Source organism: Malania oleifera, chromosome 9 (assembly GCF_029873635.1).
Source record: "Malania oleifera isolate guangnan ecotype guangnan chromosome 9, ASM2987363v1, whole genome shotgun sequence".
Classification (NCBI taxonomy): domain Eukaryota; kingdom Viridiplantae; phylum Streptophyta; class Magnoliopsida; order Santalales; family Ximeniaceae; genus Malania; species Malania oleifera.
In genome coordinates, this window is record NC_080425.1 from 6559436 (window position 1) to 6577369 (window position 17934).

Consider the following 17934-nt stretch of genomic DNA (forward strand, 5'->3'; position numbering starts at 1 on the left):
TACATTTAAGGTTTTGTCAGAGTCCAAGCCTACAAAACTTGATTGAACAAATACTCATTTTTTTCGTAGTTAGATAGAATAATAACTAAAAATATGTCTAAATGAAAAAGAAAAAAGAATACACATTAAAAATTTTACAATAAAAATAAAAATATTGTAATCATTTTACTTCATTATTTTATTCTAAAATTTACATTCTAAGAAAGATTTTATTGTACTTGATTATTTTTAAATTATTTAAAAATATTTTTAGATAATTTTATTTTTAATTATATTTTAAATTTATATGATTATTTTATTTTATTTTAAACTAAAAATTATGTATAAAATGAATAATTTAATTTATAAAAAATTAATTATAAATAATTAAGTATTTTTAACAATAAGTTACCAACAAAACTAAAAATTACAAAATTTGATTTTTATTTTTAAAAAATAATTAAAGAATTATAATAAAAATAGAAAATTAACAATGTACACAAACACATTTTCATAATTCATAGTTTGTTCTTTTGGTAGAAAAATATAAAAAAAAAAAAAATACTAGAGTAGGTGAATTGGAGAAAATTATTTACTAGTAAAGAAAATAAATTATTATGATAATTAATAAATTATTATTTTAAATAATAGAGCATAATTCACGTAATCATACTTTCCTATAGATTTTTTTTTTTTTTGGAAAATCAGGAAACATAAATGAGTTGCCCAGCCAAACACAAATTATTATAAAATTAATTATAACAATTTTAATGTTTTACAAACCTGAAATGGATCCATTCCCCCTTGACCGTACCATTTCTATTTCTATAACGCTCGCTGCTTAACTGCAGATGAACGGAACGGAACGGAACAGAGCTCTGGTGAGATAGACGCTGTCGGAAAGAGAAAGCTTAGCTCGTGCGATTACTAAATACAGAGCTCCCCACCGCCCTCTCGGCGCTCCTGCACCGGCAATGGCGGATCGGGCGGGGAAGTGCGTGAGGGAAGAACTTGTTACCTACGCTTACATTCTCCTCTACATCGCCCTCTCCAGCGGTCAGATCTTCTTCAACAAGGTCCTCTCTTCTTTTTATCATCCTCTCTTTAATTCGAATTTCTTCCAATGCTTATCCGGCGCTCCGTTTTCTTCTTCTGTCGGGTGTCTCGATCATTGCACATTCCGCGATGTCGACGGTTTTCCCTTGTCTCGGGCCCTTGACCTGCATTTTATGAAATTGTTACGGGCCGTTAGGTCTGCTCTGGTCTGTGCAATTTTAGCAAAGAGTTGTTGGTTCTTGTTAATTGTGTTTTAGCTTTGTGACTGTGACTAGGTACGTATAAATTCATCTGATCTCTTGGTGTGAACTTTCTTCTGCTTCTTTTTTTCTTAAAGATATAGATTTTTTAAAGTTCTTTCTGCTGTGGTTGCTTTCTTTTATGTTACTTCAAACTGCATTTGCTAAATTTAGTATATTTGCCTGTTTTTTTTATGTGCCACGTCTTGAACAGAATGAGTATGTGCGTCATAAATAATATTTAACTCCATGGATTTTTTTTTTTTAATAAGTAGTAGGAGTAGAAGTTTTTTTTCTTCTTCGCCACCTTCCTTTTGTTAACCTTATGTTTATTGATTATTTGGTACGTTGGTAATCGTATGGAAAGTCTCTAGATGGACTAGTGGCCAGATTTTGTATGATTGCTCTTAAAATGAAAACACTTTATCATTTTGTTCTAGTGCAGTGGTTTCTCAAAACCCTAGTTTTCTGATTAAAATCTTAATTGAAGTTTTTCAGTTGAGGGATTATTATTATCTATTAGTTTGAGGGTGAGCCTTAGCTCAATGGTAAGGATTAAGGTCAAATGTTCAAGTTGTGGAAATAGCTTCTCCAAATATGGAGGTGAGAGTGCACACGTCATGTCCTTTCCATGCTCTGATATGGCTCAAGAGCCTTGTGTATTAAGTGTTGCATTAGAGGGTGAATATAACAGTAAGGGACTAAGGGTGTTACAATCAAAGCATGAAGGTCACAAGTTCAAGTAACAATGGCAGCCTCCCGAATGTGAAGTGAGGATGTGTAGGTTTTGCCCTCCCTAAATCCCTGATATGGCATGGAACCTTGTCCCCAAGTTGTTGCATTTAGAGGGCAAGCCCTGATTCAATGGTCAGATTGTTACATCAAAATCTAATGTCCAAGGTTTAAATCGCATAAACAGTCTTGCCAAGCCTACATATAAGACTATGTGCATGACTTCCCCCCAGACCCCCCCCCCCCCCAACTCTCAATAGCGTGTGAGCCCTGTGCACTGGGTGTTAAGTCCTTGAGCTTGGATTCCATGCATTGAAACTAAGGGGTTAAGTATTTGTTCGTGGATTAAAAGCAGTGATGGATTTAAATGTACCTCGTTGACTGAAAAAAGGTTCTCAAGGAAGGAGTTGAGACAGGCTTAATGTTCTCTTGACAAAAGGTTTTCTATAGCGGGCATGTAACCCAAGCCATTATCCGGCAGGGCAGACAGGAATCTGTGGGTGTAATGTTGGAAAATGTATTGCTGTGCAGCTGTAAAAGTTTTTAAGTTTGCTTCCTACAATTAGGCAGATCAGATGTAAAGGTTCATTTTGTGTCTCTACCTATCTAATTTGATCTATGGGACTGTTTGTAGCGAAACAATGAGGAAATGGAATTTTTGCAAACACATTCTGTTGAATTGTTGATCAAATTACTCTTTTTATATTGTTAGTAGGATTGTCATGACAGGTTGCTTGTCAAGAAGATTATGTCAATGTCGTTTTGTTGGTTAAAATTTTGCTTTTCTCATGTAGTTGGCTAGTCTGAGAAGATTGCCCATGATTGACCACCTGGTGGCTATGAATTGGGGTTTCTAGACTAGGTGCAACACATGTTAGAAAAGATACAAAATTCAGTGACCTTCTAAGTCCATTGCAGGTTTGTTCTCGAATTCCTTCTTGGTTTCAGCCTTTTGTCTAACCAAAGTGTAAGGGAGAAAGGGCTTCAATATGCAGGGTGCCCTCCTGGTTTTTCCCGTTGGGCATATAAAGGAAGAAATAACTGAATTTTTAATTGACTAAGGCGACTCTTAGCAAAACAAGTCACTGGAGTTTGTAGAGATTGCAAATAGGCGCACTGCATTTCATGCTGTCTTTTATTGGTCAAATAAGGGTGCAGCTTGGGAGACAACTAAAACTTTTCAGGCTTGAGCAAGATTTTTCAATACTTGGATTGCACTTTGATTGGGCAACCTCAACTTGAACCGATTCAGGTTGGCCTCAAGCAAAGGAGTTGGGCAACTCAATCCAACCTAAACCTGTGCCTTTTTATTGTTCAAATTAGGGCTGCAACTTGGGGCAGGCTAACCTGAATTCTTGCAGGCTTGAGCTATTTCAATGCTTGGGTTGAGCTAGGGCTGGAGAGCCTCAATCCTTATCTATGTTTCTCTGTGCAAGTGTGTATATTTACTTATGCAAAAAGTGTCTCAATTTTATGTTTTATATTCTATGAAATATAGCAAATGATTACTAATGTAATATAGAAGGAGCCAGTCCTAGCTTAACCTAAAGATGCTGTTTTGGGCTTGGGTTGGGGACTATTGAATAATTGAGTAAAATGGAAGACCTAAACTTAATGATAGGTCTCTCCCTCTATTTATAATATATGTCAAATACAATTGGAATGACCATAATACCCTTACTGACTCAACACTTATTACTAACCAAACTCTTAACTCATAATAATAATGCTAAATCACTAAATAACCATTAACACCTCCCCTTAAGTTGGAGCATATATATCATATGCTCCTAGCTTGTTACAAATGAATTTCACATGAGCACCGCCCAAGGCTTTAGTGAACAAATCAACAAGCTGAAACTCAAACTTCACATGGGTGGTTGTAATGAGCTTCTGTACAAGTTTCTCTCGAATAAAATGGCAATCAACTTTCATGTGCTTTGTCCGCTCATGGAAGACATGGTTGGAGGCAATATGAATAGCAGCTCAATTATCACACACATCAACTCCATAGGGTGAGAATGTGAAAAACCTAGTTATTTCAACATGTTCTTCAACCGAACAAATTCACATGTAGTGTGCACCATAGCCGTGTACTTTAACTCAGCACTTGATCTGGCCACCATAGTTTGTTTCTCACTTTTCCAAGACATCAACTTACCATTGACAAAGATACAATACCTAGTTGTGGATCTTCGGTCAAAAGGTGACTCGGCCTAATTTGCCTTTGTATATCCTTGAATATGAGTGTGACCCTGATCTTGATATAAGAGATCTCTCTCTGATGCACCTCTGAGATATCTCAAAATGCGAATTGCTGCATCCTAGTGACTTGTTCTCGGGGAATTGAGAAACTGACTCACAACACTTGGTGCAAAGGATAGATCTAGTTGAGTGATTCTGTGATAATTCAACTTTCCTACAAGTCTTCGGTAATAACTTGGGTTAGGCAACAAATCACCCATATCTGACACCAACTTACCATTGGGACCCATGGGTGTATCAATAGGTTTGGATCCCAACAACACCGTCTTATCTAAAAGATCAAGAATATACTTCTTCTGTGACAAGACAGTTCTCGTACGAGATCTCGATACCTCTATACCCAAGAAGTACTTCAATTGTCTGAAGTTCATCGTTTGAAACTTAGTAGGAAAAGCTTTAGATCTTGGATGCCTTGATCATCATCACTAGCGATCAAAATGTCATCCACATACAAAATAAGCAAAATCCTGCCATATGGAGTATGACGATAAAATACAAATTGATAAACTGCACACTGATGGAGGTTAAACTTAAGTACTATAGCACTAAAATGGCCAAACCAAGCTCTTTAGAAATTGTTTTAATCCTTTTAATGATTTTTTATGTTGACATGCCGAGCCTGACTCCCCCTAGTCAACAAACTCAGGAGGTTGCTCCATATATACCTCCTCATGAAGATCACCATGTAGGAAAGCATTCTTCACATCTAACTGATGTAGAAGCCAATGACAAGTGGTGGCTAAAGAAATGAACAAACATAGTGAGGCAAGTTTAGCGACCGGAGGGAATGTGTCTGAATAATCCAAACCATACATCTAAGTATACCACTTAGCAACAAGGCGGGCCTTCAAATGAGCCACAAAACCATTAGAATTGACTTTCACATTGTGCGCCCAGTGACACCCAATCGTAGACTTATCAAGAGGAAAAGGTACCAAATCCTAAGTATCATTATCATGTAGTGCACGCATGCCTTCAACCATCGCGGTCCTCCACCTAGAATGGGATAGAGCTTCAGAAATAGATTTTGGAAGAGCAACAGAAGATAGAGTACTAACAAAATAGTAATAAGAGGGTGACAAGAAATCATTACAAACAAAATTAGAGATCAGATGTTGGGTACAAGTGCGTTTACCTTTTCTAATAGCTATAAGAGGATCAACATCATGGGAAATAAGATCATCTGACGAGGGAATTGGAGGCACAGTAGTAGAAGCTGGAGGAGGCACTTTCCCCTTGAATGGTCATTTGTATACCTGCAAATTGGGATGATCCAAGTGATGAAGACTCAAATGGGATGAAGATGTAGGAGGATTGGGCACAGATACTAGGTTTGGATCTGGAAGGCAAGGCAGAGGAAGGGACTTATCAAGATCAACAGAACTCAAGGAATCAGAGTAGTACGGTGTAGACTCAAAGAAGGTGACATCAGCAGAGACAAAGAATTGATGTATAGTAGAACTATAACATCAATATCCTTTTTGAGTATCGGAATAACCCAGAAAAATACATTTGATAGCACGAGGATCCAACTTATTCATTCTTGGAGTTAACTGATGGACAAAGGACACACAACCGGATATACGAGGAGGAATGGAGAACAAAGGAGCCTTAGGGAAGATAACTAATTATGGGATTTTACCCCCAAGGACAGAGGATGACATTTTATTGATGAGGGAGCAAGCTGTGAGCACAACATCGCTCCAAAAAACTTTGGGGACATTCATTTGATACAATAGGGTACGGGTGACTTCAAGAATATGTCTGTTTTTCCTATTTGCAACTCCATTTTGTTGTGGAGTGTGGGCACGAGAGGACTGATGGATCGTACCAGAGTTAGTTATACAAGTACCGAATTAGGTGCTAAAGTACTTAGTCATATAAGTACTAAATTGGGTACTGAAGCACTCCTTATCATTATTACTACGAAGTATTCTGACTAGCATATCAAATTGATTCTTTATTTGGGAACATAAGGCACAGGAGAGATCAAACAACTTAGAATGATCTTTCATTAAATAGAACCAAGTCATCCTAGAGTATTCATTAACAAATGTAACAAAGTACTGAAACCCCAACTTTGATGTGACATGACTAGGACCCCAAATATCGGAATGGATTAGCATGAAAGGACTAACTACCCTTTTGTCAACTTGGGAAGCAAAGTGAACACGATGATGCTTGCCCAATTGACAGGATTCACACTCAAGATTAGACACAGAACTCAATGTAGGAACTTGCTGTTTCAACTTGTCCAAGGACGATGACCAAGGCGACAATGGATTTGAAGTGGTGTAGTTGCAACTGTGTAGGCAATGGATGGAGAAGGCGACTCAAAGTAGTAAAGTCTACGACACGTTCGGTGCCAATTGCCTTTCTCGTCTTTAGATCTTGAATTACCACATAATTAGGAAAGAATGTGATAGAACAATTTAGTAAGTAAGCTTACTAACTGACATGAGATTGAAAGGCAATTTAGGTATGTATAAAGCATAAGAAAGAGAGATAGAAGGAGTAGGATTTATTGTTTCTATTCCCTTAACAGCAATAGTGGACTCATCAGTAAGGGTAACTTGAGGTAGATTTTTAGGATACTAGAATTTAGAAAAGAAGTTGGTTGCACCTGTTATAAGGTCAGTGACAGCAGAAATGATAGCCCAAGGACTAGTAGGAAGGATACCAGATGGCATATAGACTGTAGGATTACCTTTTTGGGAAAAAGACTTAATGTGATAAGATGTTTTTTGAGACAATTGATACTATAGAAATCTTGAATACTCCTCTGATATAGTCACAGTACGTGGTTCACTCAAATAAGTTACTAACGAAGGGACCATACTTTTGGGATTTGCAAACTCCAGCCCAACATTCACAAACTGAGAACAATGATCATAAGATTAATTGCTGGAACAATCGGAACAACCACAAACAAGGTGACCGACCATGAACAAGTCACAAATAAATCAGTTCAAGGCTGCCACAGCACCAAGAAACTCAGACGCAGCCCCAAGAAAGCAACACACAGCACTGGAAAAATTGGAGAGGTATATCACCAAAACTACCATGGACAAATCACCAGCAAGCTTATATAACACTGCCACAGCCTAAAAAAAACAGCTTAGGAGAACTGACACTGCTCCAAGAAAGTCACCAATGACTGTCACTAACATTCAATCCACAAGTGCATGGTCCCAGAAAAGATTGGATCTTTGAGTAAAACACATGCGCAACGGCTTGATATGTTGATATATGGAAGGAATTAGAACATTGAATCAAAAAACACAACAAATCCCACTGTTTCTGACCAAATAAACTCAATGACCATTGATAAACAGCTTCATGAAGCATCAAACAACCATTCCTTGGGTGCTGCTCATGAGCAATTAAAAAAGGTGAGATCTTTGGGCAAAAAACTTCAAGAAAAACTCCAATAACATGTTAATAGAGGGATTGGATCACTGCTGGATGATTTCAGGTCAAAACCATGCCTGAAAAGAGCTTCACATGTCGGTGTGTGGGGTCGGCCCTGGCAGCCTTTGACCAGTGCGTGAGGGTGTGTGGGACACTGCCTGGAGATGGGATTGGGGAGCAGTGTCTGTGGGTGACTATGGTGTTGTTTCTGCAAAATCTAGAGCAGATTTGATGTTCTCGAACTGGCAGTGCCGCCAGAAAATTCCAGCAACAGGTCTGACTTTCTGCTGCTACTGGCTGTTTTCTAGGGCTATATTATTGCTGGAAATTCTTTTATGATGGTAGACATGCAGCGGATTTTGGGTTTTAGGCTTTTGATGGTGGTGGTAATAATTAGAGTTTAGGTTTCAGAATCATGCTCTGATACCATGTTGAATAATTGGGTAAAATGGAAGACCTAAACTCTATTAGAGGTGGTTATGTATGTCTTTTATTAGTATTATTATTGAGTGTGTTAGCATGTTAACGAGTGAGAGTTAGTAAGGGTATTATTGTCATTGGAATGTATTTAAATTTGTATTATAAATAGAGGGAGAGACCTATCTTCAAGTTGAGTCAATCAGTTTTAATCAAATCTTAACATGGTATCCGAGCATGATCCCATCTAAACCCTATTTCCCTCAACCGTTGTTGGAAAACACTATTCCCACGGCTGTTCTTCCCTGATCCACCTCCATCCCATACTAAATCACAAAACCAACCATATACCCATAAGCAGACCCCCCTGACGACCTGCCCCACAAAACCCCATCGCCGATGGGCCCCCCCTGTGCTGGCCAAATGCCGGCAAGGCCAACCCCACGTGCCGGCGTGTGAGAGCAGTTCTGGCCACTTTTTTTTTCTTCTGCCATGCTCTGATTCCTCTTTAGACCATATTATCAAGCTGTTAGGCCAGTTTTTTGCTAAAAAATTCCATCTTTTTCGATCATGTACTCGCGATATTCTGTTTAATTTCTGTTTAGGGTTTGTGAAGGCTTCCTTGTGAGTTTTTTGGAGCCGTGGTAGTGTTCATATGTTCAGTTGTGAGGCTGTGGCAGTGCTATATCCGTTGGTGAGTTGTTCACCTTGTTCGTGGTTGCGTTGGTGTTTCACATGGATTATGATTGTTCCGGTTATTGATTGTTCTTCTTGTTTTTGGTGTGGTTGCTGTTTGTGAGTGCTGTGGCAGCGCTATATCCCGTCATTGTGTCGGTGCTTCACATAGTTTGTGATTGTCCGGATTAATTTTGATTGTTCTTCTTCTTTTTGGTGTGATTGCTGATTTGTGAGTGTTGTGATGGAATCTATGAATCCCAAAAATTTGTTTCCTACATTGTTGCTGCAAATAACGTCTCAAAAGTTGGATGGAAAGAACTATGTTCAATGGTCTAAAGCTGTTCGGATTTATTTAGCAGGATTAGTGAAATCTAACCACTTGCTTCAATCTGAGTCTTCTAATGAGAAGAGAAAAGATGTGTTGGTTTAGGAAGATGCCTTGATTGTTTCCCTTTTATGGAATTCGATGGAGCCACAGATTGCACAAATGTGTATGCATCTAGATACTTGCAAGGAGATTTGGGATTATGTCAACTTCTTTACTCCAGTAACATTACATGTATGTATGATTTATCCCAAGTGTAGATTCAGTTACAACAAGGAGATAGGAGCATTGCAGATTATTTTGGAGAGATGAAACGTATTTATAAGGAGCTTAACATTGTGCAACCTATAACTGTGGACGTTCGTGAGATGCCAAAGCAGAGGGAGCAGATGACAGTTCTTCGTGTTCTAGCAGGCTTGAGACCTAAGTATGAGGTAGTTTGGTCCTAGATACTCACTGGTGCTAAGCTGCCATCATTTTTGATGTTTCTTCTCATGTCCTACGTGCTTACTTCAGCACGCATTCCCTTGTTCTTGCATTTGGCTTTGAGAGGACAGCCTTAGTTACACAGAGTGATTCTAGTTCTCTACCAAACAACAAAAGTTATCACGGTGGTTCAAGTAGTCGTAGTGGTAGAGACGGATGAGGCAGAGGTACTCCTCGCAAGTGCACTCATTGTGGACGGAATAATCATGGTATTGAGTAGTGTTGGGATCTTCATGGAAGACCTTCACATATTGCCAATGCAGTTGCCATTGGCTTCACACGTTTGGGGGCAGCCACCACCAACTCCTCACCTTTGGGGTTGAGTGGGGGGCAATGTACTGTCTCTATGCCAGAGGAAGAGTATTCCAAGTTCTAGCAGTATCAAGCGTCACAAAAAGCTTCTCTTACCATTGCATCTCTTGCCCAATCTGGTAAGCTCACCGTATGCCTATGATCCGGTACTTCTCATCCTAGCCCTTAGGTCATGGACTCCGCTGTCACAGATCATATCATAGGTATACCTAGCTTTTTCTCCACTCTTCAATATCCTACAAATTTACCTTGTGTTACTCTTGCCGATGGATCCACCATTGCAGTCAAGGGAATTGGGACTGTAAATCCCACTTCTTCTATTTCTCCTCCTTCGATTTTATATATTCCCAAATTTCCTTTCAATCTTATGTCTGTTAGCAAAATTACTAAATCCATGAATTGTTCAGTGACATTCTTCCCCGATTCTGTGATTATTCAAGATTTAAAGATGAGGAAGATGATTTGCGGAGGGCTTAAAGTTGGTGGACTCTATCACTTTGAGCCGCTATCTCCTTCTACCGCTTGCACTACTGCTGCCACACCTTTCCAAATTCATTGTCGCTTGGGTCATCCTTCATTGGAAAAGTTTAAATGTCTTGTTCCTAGTTTTAGTTTTGTGTCTAGTCTTGATTATGAGTCTTGCCAGTTGGGAAAGCACCATCGTGTTTCTTTCACTTCCTAGGTCAATAAACGGGCGGCAAGCCCTTTTATGTTAGTTCATTTAGATGTATGGGGTCCTAGTAGGGTTGTGTCCAAGTTGGGTTTTTGGTACTTTGTAACCTTTGTGGATGATTATTCAAGAATGACTTGGTTATATTTAACAAAAGATCGTTCTCAGTTATTTCATGTATTTTGTGCCTTTTGTTCTGAAATAAAGATTTAATTTGGTTTGCCAGTTTCAATACTTCGAAGTGATAATGCTAAAAAATTTTTCAATGCACAATTCACTACTTATATGACTCAGTTTGGTATTGTTCATCAATCATCTTGTGCCCACACTCCTTAACAAAATGGGGTCGCAGAGCGGAAAAATAGACATTTTCTTGAAATCACTCGCACTTTGTTTTATCAAATGCATGTACCTAAAGTGTTTTGGAGTGGTGCTGTACTTATTGCTTGTTATCTGATCAACAGAATGCCATATGTGGTAAAATTCCCTACTCCATTCTCTTTCCTAATTCACCTTTATTTTCTCTTCCTCCTCGTATCTTTGGGTGTGTGTCCTTTTTTCATCAACTAACTCTTGGGGTGGATAAGTTGGATCCTTGTGCTATAAAATGTGTCTTTTCCGGCTGCATCGCTTCTTTGTTTCTACTGATGTTATCTTCTTTGAGTCTACACCGTACTACACCTAGTCACTAAGAACTTCCAAGCCCAATGAGTTTCTTCCTTTGCTTAATCTTCCAGATTCTATGTTGCTGTCTTTGCCTAACCAACCATCTGAGTCTCCATGTAGTTCAAGTCCTCATCGCCTTGATCATCCTAATTTGCAGTATTCACAACGACGTCTCCAAGAAAGAGAGTCCCCTCTAGCTTCTACTATGATGCCTTTGGTTTCCTCGTCTGATGATCATACTTCTCATGATGTTGGTCCTCCTAATGCTGTTCAGAAAGGTAAATGCACATGCAATCAACGCCCCATTTCCATCTATGTTTCTTACGACGCCTTATGATCCTCCTATTATTGTTTAGTCATTGCTCTACCATCTACTACCCTTCTGAATCTGCTTTGAAAGCCTTAGTCCATTCAAGATGGAGGGATGCTATGGTTGACGAGATGAATGCTTTACATGACAATGGTACTTGGGACTTGGTAGACAAGTATGTGGTTGGTTGTCGTTGGGTTTACATTGTTAAAGTCAACCGTGATGGTTCTGTGGCTCATCTAAAGGCTCGTCTTGTTGCTTACACTCAGGTGTATGGTTTGGATTATTCAGATACTTTTTCTCCAGTTGCCAAACTTGCATCATTACGTTTGTTCATCTCTTTGGCTACTATTTGTCATTGGCCTTTGCATTAGTTATATGTAAAAAATGCCTTCTTGCATGTTGACCTTGAGGAGGAGGTTTATATAGTGCAATCACTTGGCTTTGTTGCTCAAGGGGAGTTAGGCTTAGTGTGTCGCCTCAAGAAGGCTTTATATGGTTTAAAACAGTCTCGCAGAGCATGGTTTGGTCGTTTCAGTGCTATAGTACTTGAGTTTGGTCTTTGACGATGTGCTGTGGATCATTCTGTGTTTTATCGTCATACTTCATCAGGTAGGATCCTTCTTGTTGCTTATGTGGATGATATTGTTATTACAGGTGATGATGATAAAGGTATTAATAGTCTCAAAATTTTTCTACAGACTAAGTTTCAGACCAAAGATTTGGGACTGCTGAAATACTTCTTGGGTATAGAAGTATTGAGATCTCGTATCAGAACTGTTGTGTCACAAAGGAAGTATATTCTTGACATGTTAGTTGAAACAGACTTTTTGGGATTTCAATCGGTTGATACACCCATGGATCCTAACATGAAGTTAATGCCGGATATGGGTGATTTGCTACCTAATCCTAGACAATACCGGTGACTTGTTGGAAAGTTGAATTATCTCACAGTTACTTGGCTGAATATATCTTTTGTAACAAGCGTTATGAGTCAATTTCTTGATCTCCGAGGACAAGTCATTGGGACGTAGTAATTCACATCTTAAGATATATCAGAGGTGCGCCTGGGAGAGGTCTTTTATATCGTGATTAGGGTCACACTTATATCTATGGATATATAGATGCAGATTGGGCTGGATCGCCTTCCGATTAGGGATCCACCACCAGGTACTGTATCTTGATTGGTGGTAATTTTTCTTGGTAAAGTAAGAAACAAACTATGGTGGCAAGGTCAAGTGTTGAATCAGAATATAGAGTTATGGCTCACACTACCTATGAACTTGTCTAGTTGAAGAACATGTTGGAAGAATTGAGTTTTCCGCATTCTTAGCCTATGAAGTTGATGTGTGATAATCAAGCTGCTCTTCATATTGCCTCCAACTTGGTCTTTTATGAGCGGACAAAGCACATTGAAGTTGATTGCCACTTTGTTCATGAGAAACTTGTGTAGAAGCTCATTACGACCGCTTATGTGAAGTTGGACATGCAGCTTGCTGATTTGTTTACCAAAAGCATTGGGGGGTGCTTGTGTTAGATTCATTTGTAACACGCCAGGAGCTTATGACACTTATGCTCCAGCTTGAGGGGGAGTTTTAAGAGGTTATATATATATTTTAGTATTATTATTATTGAGTGCGTTAGTATGTTAATTAGTGAGAGTTATTGAGGGTATTATTGTCATTAGAATGTATTTAAATTTGTATTATAAATAGAGGGAGAGACCTGTCTTCAAGTTAGGTCATTTAGTTTTAATCAAATCTTAACAAACTCAATGATAGGTCTCTCCCTCTATTTATATTATATGTTAAGAACAATAAGAATGACCATAATACTCTTACTAACTCACACTTATTACTAATCAAACTTACACATAATAATAATGCTAATGACTAAATAACCATTAACAGGGACCTTGGGTGTTGTCTTGGGTTTGTGCCCTTATTTCAAATATTTTGTTTATAGGCATTCCAGTAATTGATTTTTCATATCCTGGTCCTTTCCTTGATTCTTAGATATGCATTTGATGGGTTTTTTGGAAAATTCTTGGCTTAGTTTTTCTGTAACATTTTTGCCTTTTCACGAGCTTATAATTTTAAATTTAGAAGGAACCATGTTACCAAAATATATGGTGAAATAAATTTCCACAAAGATAATCTGCTACAGGCTAGAAGGGCTGAGGAGAGGATAGGGCATTCTAATTTCTAAATGAGCAAAAAGGGGTGCAGGAACACAAAGATGACACGTCGGGAGCTGAGAGTTATTAAGTAGGTGATCTAAGATTATTTCATTAGGTGTATTTGCATCCATTGTGTGCCACATAAGCATGGTGTATGAGGTAGCATAATTGTGTTTTAGGCATCTTGAGCCATGCTATGCTTTGCGACAATTAGGTGTGGGCTGCCATAGCTCACACAGACAAAAATATATTGGCATGTCATGGTTAGTGCATGTCATGTAAGCATGGTGTAGCATACTTTTATTATGGACATCTTCGTGCATGCTTTGCCTTGGCAATAATCAAGTTTGTGACATTATTATACATACATATAGACATGTTTGTATTTACATACATATGCAAATTTGCATACGTACATACATACAAATACACATGGGTGCATACCCAAGTTCTCACACACACACACAAACGCTCTCAATGCATAAGGCTCCCAAGCCATAACAAAAGCCTAGGAGGGGGCCTTAGCCCTTGCCTCCACATCTGGAGAGATGCTTTGATGGTTTGGATTGGTGACATTTAGGTTTATGTTTAACACCTTTATCATTGATTCAAAGTGGGCTTTCATTTTCAAGCCTCGAGTGTGTGTGTAGTGATAGTTCCAGTAACTCGCGCTTTCTGAGAATGTGCAGTGACCAAGAATGAATTACGCCCATGGAATTCAATGATGATTGAAACCTTATTTTATTGTTGAAAGCACCAAATATTTTATGCTATTAAAAACATATTGAATTCCAATGCTTAAGATGTTCAGCAAGGGCATAAGAATAGATTTTATTGGCCAACACCCTATCTCGTGTGCAAGCCTATTGAGCTTGAAAGCATTTTTTAAAACTTGATAAACATTGTTGGCCCACAACTTCACAACTTAAGCTTTTAGGTAAAGTGGTAATCTAAGATGGTATCAAAGCTGGTTACCAAGAGGTATTGGGTTCTAGACTTCTAGTCTTGTTGCCCGTTTACTATATGGTTTTTAAAAATTATTGTGTTCCCTATAATGGGTGTTATCTATTGTGTCTGTCTCTCTCCGCATGTGCAGGGGAATGTTAAAGCTTGGTATACATTGTTGGCCAATAACCTAACAACTTAGGTGAAGTGGTGATCTAACAGCATCAACAAAGCATAGGACCATCATTTACCTTGCGCTCAAAGTTAATTCTAGGAGTGTTAGAATTTTAATTTTGGAGTCCACAGTCCAGTGTTTTAAAAGGTGAGGTGTTTTACCCTTGATGAGGTAAGGCACATGCCTTATGAGAATTAAATTTTTTATTTTAAAAATACATATAAAAATTATATATACCAAAAATAATATGAAAATTGTTAAAATAAATTATAAGGACACAGTAAAAATAAGGATTGTGTCCTTATTTCATTTGATATTTGAATTTTAAACCTTAAAAATAGTTTAGGAAAAACATTCTAAAGTCTAAACACAAAGATGAGCAATGTGTGCAGATTGTAATGAGACAGCAAGTCATTCACATCCAGTAAATATGAAATAAGGACAAAAAAGGGTGGGGAAATGACTCATTTGGATTGAGAGAACCACACCAACAAGAGAGCCACGAGAGAGTTGTGTCCTTATTTCATTTGATATTTGAATTTTAAAACTTAAAAAATAGTTAGGAATAACATTCTAAAGTCTAAACACATCGACCAGCAATGTGTGCAGATTGTAATGAGACAGAAATTCACATCCAGTAAATATGAAGTAAGGACACAAAAAAGGTGGGGAAATGACTCATTTGGATTGAGAGAACCCCAATTGCCTTGTTGCAGAGGGAGAATGAGTGAAAGATTAGGCTTTGCTGCTAAACAGATATTAAGGTGTGTGTGTGTGAGAGAGAGAGAGAGAGAGAGAGAGAGAGAGAGAGAGACATAGACTAACAATGTGCCTAGATTGTAATGAGATAGACATGTCATTCAAACCTAGTAAATACAATATAAGGACACAAAATAGGGCGGGGAAGTGACTCATCTGGACTAAGAGAACCACACCAACGAGAGTGTACTATGCGCACAAGAGAGAGGGTCTCAAAGTTCCTCAGTTGTCCTTTTGGAGAGGGAGACTGAGCAAAAGAGAATGCGAGGCTGCTGAAGAGAGACAATGGTGTTAAAGAGAGAGAGGGAGGGAGGAAGGGGCTAGGGAGATTGAGCAAAAGAGAAGGCTAGGCTGCCGAAGAGAGACGATGGTGTTTGAGTAGTTTCATGCGAATACAATTTGCTTCCCCTTTAGTCTCTAATTTTGAATTGTGGTTCTCCTTGCATTCCTTACTATGGTACAAAAAGGGAAGGGAGAGATTCTCAAGTAAAATTTTTTTATTCAATAGAAACCCCTAGAATGCAAACTTTTATCAACTTTTCTTTCAGAGAATTCCGACAATCCATAATGCATCCCTAAGGCGTTTTATGTAATCCATGCAGTCTTCTTAGGACTTTCGGTGATTGCTTCCTCAGCCTGTCTATCACTTTGTGGAGAACTTCTAAAAAAAAGTAGGCACATTTACTGCCATGGCTCTATGAAACCAAGAGTATGATTGATATACAAAGTATAGACTTTCTAAGTGAGAGATTTAACAAAGTTCTGAAGCTTTGTGTCATCATCTAGGGCCTAAGCCCCCAAAGCTTATACAATTTCATGATATGTCCCGTAGCATCTCCATCTTACCTTTAAAAGGTTGAATTTGAGGCCAGTGTGGTCTTTGGGATAAGGTTTTGTTATGATACAAGCAGGATAAGAAAGCTTAAGATCAAAACATGAGAATGATTATTTGTTTTCTCTTTGCTTAGAAACTTTTGCAAGTCCATAGTGACTTACGAGGTGGCATTGTTAACCCCCATAAGCTAGGGGCATTGGTATAGTATTAAGTTGGATGTTGGATACTTGGATGTTGGACACAATCTTCTTCCCACTCCCATCATAAAGGCCTTAGTTGAGTTCAACGAGTTTGAGTTGGAGCTTTAGATGTTTTGGAAATTATCTATCGAGTGTCAGGAGACTAGGCTATAGAAGTAATTTTTGGTGTTGGAGAAGCTTCTCCATCTTGATCTTTAGCAAGGGTGATTTTACATTGTTATCTTCAACAGGCTTAAAAGTCAAGGGCTGGAGGGGCTGAGGAAATATGATGGAATTCTTTCAATAGGGCTGGTTGGGTGTGGAATCGTGGATGTGGCAAAGAATTGGTTAATCATGGCCGGTGTTTGGTTTTGCGAGCAATAACATTCGTAGTGTTGTATGGGAGATATTAAGGATCCTTGCTTGGAAGCTTTGGAATGCTTTCATAAGCTGGAAACATGAGGAGGGATTTCTTGGGAATTGGAAGGATCTGTTCCATATTGCTATAAAAAATTATGAAAACAATAACTAGAAACAAAACTAAAAATCAAAAACAAAAACTACCTAGCAAACTTGTTTGGTTAATATTTCTAAAACTAAAACAAATTAAAAACTTGATGGAACAAATGCTCATTTTGTTCTTGAAACAAATAACAATTGAAAAATTATGATTGAAAATAATAAAAATACAAAAAATACAAATTAATAAACATTATAATTGTTGAATAATTGAGTAAAATGGAAGACCTAACCTCAATGATAGGTCTCTCCCTCTATTTATAATGTATGTGAAATAGAATTCTAATGACCATAATACCCTTACTAACTCTCACTAATGTAACTTTTAACACAGATGAATAATGCTAAATGACCAAATAACCATTAGCACTCCCCCTCAAGCTTGAGCACATATAGCATATGCTTCTAGCTTGTTACAAATGAATTCACACAAGCGCCTCCATAGCTTTAGTGAACAAATCAACGAGTTGAAAATTAGACTTCACATGAGGGATTATAATGAGCTTCCGTATAAGTTTCTCTTTGAAAAAGTGGCAATCAACTTCAATGAGCTTTGTCTGTTCATGGGAGATCAGGTTCGAGGCAATATGGATGGCAACTCGATTATCACGCATCAATTCCATAGGCTAAGAATATGGAAAACCTAGTTCTTCCAATATATTTTTTAACCAAACAAGTTCACATGTAGTGTGAGTCATAGCTCTATACTTTGACTAAACACTCGACCTAGCCACCACAGTTTGTTTCTTACTCTTCCAAGAAATCAAATTACCACCAACAAAGATACAGTGCCTAGT

At 38.1% G+C, this 17934-nt stretch overlaps 1 protein-coding gene across 1 annotated transcript in view; it reads left to right on the forward strand.

Annotated features, from left to right (window-relative positions):
• The first annotated feature begins 739 nt into the window (after positions 1-739).
• LOC131163881 (probable sugar phosphate/phosphate translocator At3g14410) overlaps positions 740-17934 on the forward strand; it is a 39092-nt gene continuing 21897 nt past the window's right edge. The window contains exon 1 of the mRNA XM_058120687.1: positions 740-1055. Within this exon, the coding sequence (XP_057976670.1) occupies positions 954-1055 (102 nt within the window). The 5' untranslated portion in view covers positions 740-953. The remainder of the gene's footprint in view (positions 1056-17934) is intronic.